Source organism: Octodon degus, unplaced genomic scaffold (genome assembly GCF_000260255.1).
Source record: "Octodon degus isolate 3935 unplaced genomic scaffold, OctDeg1.0 scaffold00101, whole genome shotgun sequence".
NCBI lineage: Eukaryota > Metazoa > Chordata > Mammalia > Rodentia > Octodontidae > Octodon > Octodon degus.
The window spans coordinates 6,084,526-6,091,677 of NW_004524677.1; the positions used below are offsets into that span (position 1 = coordinate 6,084,526).

A 7,152-nucleotide genomic window follows, 5' to 3' on the forward strand; every position below is an offset into this window, starting at 1 on the left:
AGAAAGGTAGAGAAAGTTAATGTTGCTCACCTTTGAGAATCTTGTTTCTGGGACTTGCCTTGGGGAGGTTATTATCCAGAAACCATGGATGAAAACCAACATGTTTCCCATCCTGGAAATACTCTTTTTGTGAGTGCCTTAGTTGAATGTTGTGGCTGCCATATTGTTTTGAATCCATGGAAAACATTTAACTTTCTTTCAAGGTCATTTTGACTTTGAGGAAGAAGTAGATGTCACATGATGCCATGTCCAGTGAATAAAGTGGATGAGGACACCCTGTGATGCTTTTATGAGTCTTGCCTGGCACTGAGCGGCAGCATTCACTGTATTTTTTTTTTAAATCACATCTCTTAAAGATATAAAAGACGACTTTTAGAACTACTTCAGAAGGTGGCAAGAACAATAAGATGAACAGGTTCACAGCAAGAGATAGTGTTTGGGGAGATGAATGGCAATGTGTCCTTAATAAATTTAAAAACTTAAAACACTCTTGATCACCTCATGTATCTTAACATCACATATTCTTCTTAGTCTTTGCCGGGTATTTGAGAGGGTATATGTGTCTAGGCATTGTCTAGGATTAACATCTCTATCTAAATGTTTATTAAAACTGCTTTTTAAAGCTAATTTAGTAAGATTAAATGTCCTTGTAACTTCATATATTTTCTAAATTGTAAAGTCAGGTGAGCTGAAATCTACCAGTGAGAAAAAACATGTTTTGTGATTAGTGGAAAACACAATTGCCATGATTTATTTTTATTTTTCATGATTTTGTTTTTTTCTATTTGGAGTAAAAAATAGTTTTCTTTGAAGTTAGATTCAGGCTATTTCTATTGTATTGCTTTAGCCCCTAGTGACTGATTTTTGTTGGGTATAAAACAACTTGCAGACTGGGGAAGAAGAGTGTTTCCCAGCCTCCAGCAAGGGCCTCAACCGAGGGAAGGCAACCACCGTGCTCCTTTTCAATCGAGAGCATCTTAGGCCTGGATCACAAGACTGTTTTTCATTGTGCCACCACAGAAGCTGCACGGACCCTGGGCAGACCCTGCAGCACCTCAGGGAAGGGTGGTAACGCGTGTCTGCCGTCCGAGTCTGCCCAGCATGGTGGGTGGAGGATGAAGACCAAGAACTGCGTTGACTCAAAACCAGATTAAAGTATTGGAAAATGTCTTTAGAGTAAACTGCTATCCTGGCATTGATAGCAGAGAAGACTTAGCTCAAAAATTAAATTTAGATGAAGACAGAATTCGGATTTGGTTCTAAAACCAGCGGGCAAAGCTGAAAAGGTCCCACCGAGAATCACAGTTTTTAATGGCAAAAAAAAAATTGCAAAGCAAATTTCCTGGAATTAGAGGAAAACTAAACGTGGGGAACTGTCTTTCAATTGCAGAACGTGAAGAATCAACAGAAATATTAAGAGTAACATGTGATGTTTTCTTTGTGTTTAATTCAAATATCATTTTTTCTAAAAATAATATTGTAAATAATTGTGATTATAGCATGGTACATATTATATTAGGGGCACTTTTACTTATGCTAAAGAATTTTCCTATACATTTTAATGAACATTTTCAGAAAAAGCAAAAAAGAAAAGAAGAAAAAACAAAACCTTACTGATTGGGGCCCACAAGATAGCTCAGCAGACTACAGTGCCTTCGTAGGCAAGCTTAGGTGAGTGCAGAGAATGTGGTTTGATCCCTGGTACTCCATGCCATGACAGCCCTGACCCCAGGGCGAGCTGAGCTGGCCAGAGTTCGGGTGTAGTGTCGCATGCCTGTCATCCCAGTGCTGGGGAGGCTGTGAAAGCAGGAGGATCACCAGAAGTCCGAGCTGTGTAGTGAGACCCTGTAACAACCAAATACATTGAAACAAAACAAAACAGAAAAACTGATTGTGGGATTTAAAAATCTGTTATTTTTAATGTGGAAAGTAGTAATCATTGTTACCCTCCTAGTATCTTGTCTTGAAATTTCGTTTTATTGTTTTCCCGTTAAAATAAAAAATCTGTTATTCCAAGTCATGAGGTGACTCAGCTGTGTTCCATTTCTTTGGTTTAGAAACAATTGCGACCATCCTACTTATAGCTTCTAAATCTAGCGGCCAGCTCTGAGCTCAGTTGGCTTCTCCATCTGTCCTTATCACTTCTCTTGTTAGATGAGTGTCATCCTGTTTGTAACATGACCTGGTATTTATTGCACATAGCTATGCTAGGCATGGTGCAAAAATATTGTTATCCTCACCACAACTATATGTTGTCATTTCAGCTTCACTGATAAAAATGACTGTAAGAGATGTGAAGCTGCTGACCCACTCAGGACTGGAGAGTAGTAGATGTGGTCCTGGAAACAAGATTTGCCCAGCCTCTGTGGCTCAAGCCATCACCCAGCAAGCTGGGCTACATTGGTTCCTTGGTTAGGTCATGCAATGCCTGAGCTTTGATACAGTGTTTATGTTTCCAGGTTGGACAGATCTGGGTTGGAACTTTGGCTGTGCTTCTTAGGAGCTCTGTGACCTTGGGTGAATGACTAAAATTCTTTGGACATCATCTCTATTTAGAAGTTGTATGTAAAATCTGATGGTAGTTTCATTTTTCAGTGCATAGGACAAGAAAGCATTGTCAGTAATTACTTTGCTGACTTTACACAGTAGTTTGACTTATTTCATGAAGATCATTTTTGGTATGCACAGTGGCCTATTTTCCTTCTTCCTTGGGAGCACTTAGCCCTGGCCAACTTGATCTGATGCTGGGTATACCCAGTAGACGTCTGTGCCCTCCTGCGGGTCTTCACATCATTCCTGGAGGTGAAGCATCTTTTCTGAGTGTGTTAGTAGCCTTCTCTGCGAGCACATGGAGACGTTGGTACTGGATTTAGGGGCTTGAGCAAGTCGAGTGAATACTGTGGAGTGGAGGGGTGGGCGATAGTCCCATAGATGGAGACTGAGTTCACCTTTGCTATTAACACAGCTCCTGCTGGAGACAGGATAGAGTAGACCCAGAGAGAGCCTGTCACCAGAAGGGACTCTCAGGACAAAGGTGGAGGAGCTTAGGTAGAAAAGAAGAGAATGGAAGGAGGCAGCTAAAATTCTACTGAGGTGACTGTGGAACCCTTCTTTGCTGTCTATTGGAACCTTGGGCAGGGACTTGCTACAAGGCACAAAGCTTTTGTTGGCCCACACGGTATCTCAGCTGGCCATGACTGGATCAGCTTGGTTGAGGGCTGCTTGGTGGCAAGAGAAAGTGGCAAGATCCTATCTTAAAAGTTTGTTTGAATCTTTGAAAATGAAGGACGGTACTTTTATGAGCCTTTCCAGTTAACTTTTTTTGTATTCTGTGAATATTAAAATGGCATATGGCAGCTGATAGTGATGGTTCATGACTCTCTTTATGTTTTTGTTTATATATTTTTAAGTCTTTATTATTTTACATGTCTTTATTTTTTGTTTTTTTTTTTTTTTTTTTTTTGGATATGATTTGTGCTAAGTCTGAAGAAAAATAATAATGATTGACAACTGGTGAAAATGTGACTTGTCGTGTGATATTTTATGTGACTTTTTTTTTTTTTTTTAAATACAGACTGATAAAGATTTCATCCTTCAGGAGCTTTCTGGCCACACCATACTGGCCTTTCCTTAGTCTAAGTAGCATTATACTACCTAGAGGCTGAAGTCTCCTCTTAAGCCTCCTTGACGTATATGCTTTTTTTTTTTTTTTTTAAATTGGTTTGTGGTTTATAAAAATAGCCATGTTATATGATTTCATTTAGAAATAAAATGTAAAACTTAAATTCATTACTGTTTCTGTCTGCTGAATCTGTAAGAGTATCATAAATTTTTACAACTCTTGAATTGTACTAGACTTCTAATAATCAGTGTTATTTAAAATCTAGTTTAGATGCATCCTGTAAGGGAGTAAAATTATATCTCATACATTGATAGTCACTGACCTAAGTATATTACCTTAATTCAGCACCTAAATATTAAAAATTAATCTTTTTTTTTTTTTTTTAGTTTCTCAGACAAACGTTTTAGTGGAAAAGGCTTACGTTTTCAGCCATCAGTTCTAGATTTTGGAAAACAGTAAGTATCCTTTCTTTATAATTAAAAAAAATCCTCATTTTATTTATGTTATATACTTTCAGCATATTTTTTTCCCTCCTTGGATTTTTCTTTGAGATGAGGTTTCCCTGTGTAGCTCAAGCTGGCCTCTGGTCCTAAGTGCTGGGGTTAGAGGCATGTGCCCTCATCCCAGACCAGCATGTTAAATGCAAGAGTTAGTAAAAGAACTATATGCATGGAAGAGAAGTATGTAAGAGTTGTTTTAAACCTTTCTTGAATTTTAAGTGGGAAGCAGTATCTAGAATTGAACCAGGGCCCTGTGCACCCTAGGCAAGCACTCTACTACTGAATTATAACTCCAGTCTCCCTTTTTTAGTTCTTAATAAATATACCCTTACTATTTTATAGTGATTGTAACTTAATTAGATGACAGTTTGATGCTTCATTTTTGTGAAATGCAAACAACTCAGGTTGTTTGATAATGAAAACTCTAAATGCTAATGGTTTCTGAATTCCTGAAGCTAAACTCAGGTGCTGCTTGTTTTCCTTTTTTGCTATTCCTTCAGGACTCAGGGTTGCCCAGTACTGTAGGATTAAGACTGAGAACTGAAATGAAGTAGGGGACGCCACAACTTTAATCCTGGCATTACTGAATATTAGGAACTAGAAAAGAAGAACATGGAGTATGAGGGCCAGGTGAGGGCCTACCTTGGAATTTTGAAAACAGAACGAAGAATGGGAAGTTGCGGGGAGGAGGCAGTTTAGAGAGTCCTGTGTGTGGCACAGTGTGACTGTCAAGTGTTAAGCTTCCTGGATGCAGAATGTGGCAGCATTGAGTGCAGTCCAGCTTAGCACTTTCAAAGACAGGAGAAATGATGTTTCAAGAGTTCAAGCTCTGCTTCTGCCTTGGCCCATTTGTCCAGGACAAGCTTTTTTAAATTCTTTTTTTTAAAATTACTACATATGTTTCTATTGCTGGTGGGGAGTTGGCACATTTTGGGTTCAAAACAAAGTTGTATGAGTGAAATAACATGGTGCTGAGGAGCCTCCTGGGGTGGGGTCCTCGTGTCTCCATTGTGCTCCTCTTTATCCACTGGAGCTCCTGGCCACCCAGAGGTGTGAGCTGTAGTGGAGGGAAATGAATCTGCAACTTGAAATGCCATACTGTGTTTTCGAGATTTTTGTATGAGGATGAAAAGGTAAAGTGCTGAAGGGATTTTGCTGGCTGTGTGAGGTGTGTGGGCCTTTATTTAATTTTTATTTTTTCCATAATTTTATTGAGAAATAGCAATGAGACAGTTTCAAATCAAATTGGTAAGACAGTTCAAATAATTAACACATTGCATACTGCCTTCCTAGTGGTTGTTTGTTGTACAAGATTTAGAAATGATACCGTATTTACAAACACTATTAGAACAAATCCCTCTGTTCCTTGAATTAAGAGAATGTAGCTATATATCTATCCGAACCATTTTGAATGCACAGATACAAAATGGACATTCATCTATATCCCCCTTTTTTGTTTAGTTTTATCATTTAAGTATTATAGATGTGTGAACTCAGCAAAATATTCCAAAATAGTCCGGTAGTCCATAATAGTATTGGGTCTTCCACTTGACTGGTGATGTCAGAAGTTGTTGACCTGAGTCATCCCCTACAGCTCAACATAACATGGCTTTATTTCTTGTACTTCATTTTTATACTTTTCTGCTGGATGGTTAAGACCAAGATAAAGCAAGACCTATGTAACAAGAATTGTAGCTTTTGGATCTCATAAGGTCAGTCAAATCCCTTCAGGCCTTATCCTGAGACCCTGTACCTCAGATTGCAGATCCTTCATCAGCCGTGTGAATGAGTCATGGCCATTGCTTGGCGAATTTGCTCTTTGTGAAAGCCTGAGAGAATGTTTTCTCTCCTTGTGACTCTCCTTAGGCAAACTCTCCATCATCAGTCACTTTCCTCTTTGGCCCTTTAATCTCCTTGATCAGAAAATTTGGGACACAACTGAGTTACATGATGTTACACTACAAGTTCTGATATGTCCTGAGTCTTAATTGACCTTGGAAGGCTAGGGCCAAAATGTTGGCTTTCCTTGCGGCCTTCCTTTTTCTCAAATTTTTGGTCTGCAAACTTAGGTGGTTAACCCTCCAAAAGAGAAGCTTATTGTTATTGCCATATAACCTAGACTGTTGAGCTTAACCTCACTATCTGTCTGAATATCAAACATCTTATGCATAACATGAAACAGGTATTTTTCATAAAGTATTCATATGTTAAACTTTAAGTCCCTACAGAATATGACCAAAAAAATTTAAAAATTAAAATATATTTTAAAAACAGGAATAAAGAATATGTTTACACATAAGTCCAGAAATCTAACCATATACATCATTGTTGCAGGACAGTCCCACAACACTCCTTTTCCTGTCTCCTGCCTTCATTTACCACCCCCTTCCTTTTTAAATAATCATCTACCTGAGAGACAGCATGGCAGCAACTGGCATGTCATGACAAGCAGCCCGTATTCAGAAGACCAGAATGACAAGCACTCCAAGCATGAACCTACTGTTACAAATTGCCATCTTCAGTGCAGTTGTTTAGTTCACAGGTGTCAATATATATAGTTAGTCAGGGTGAGAATCCTTCCAATTAACTGCTAGATTAGAAAATCTTCTGAAGATTCTCAGGATCATTGCCTTGCCCACCTTGTACATATAATTGTATGGCTTGCCTCTGTCATGTTTCCTAGTTCTTCTCCTTGCTCTCCCTTGTCTAGTCCTCAAGTTCTTACTTTCCTTTTAATTGTATTATACCTTTCTATTTGTATTTCTTCTTTTGAGTTGTTATACTAGGGAAACTACGATATTTACACATGTGTGTCTGTTTATTTCACTTATGAGTATATCTTCAAGTGGCATCCACTTAAATATAAAGGCTTTGAGTTTATTATTCTTAATAGGTGAGTGATAATCCATTATATAAAAGTACATCTTTTTCATCCATTCCTCAGGTGATGGGCATCTTGGTTGTTTCCAAGATTTGGCTATCACAAATTGTGCTGCTATAAACATAGGCACACATATATCCCTATGATAT

At 38.4% G+C, this 7,152-nt stretch overlaps 1 protein-coding gene across 1 annotated transcript in view; it reads left to right on the forward strand.

The window, feature by feature from the left end:
- The window catches only part of Tmem131l (transmembrane 131 like), a 187,381-nt gene that overhangs the window by 79,436 nt on the left and 100,793 nt on the right, over positions 1-7,152 (forward strand). The window contains exon 3 of the mRNA XM_023723669.1: positions 4,009-4,077. Within this exon, the coding sequence (XP_023579437.1) occupies positions 4,009-4,077 (69 nt within the window). The remainder of the gene's footprint in view (positions 1-4,008; positions 4,078-7,152) is intronic.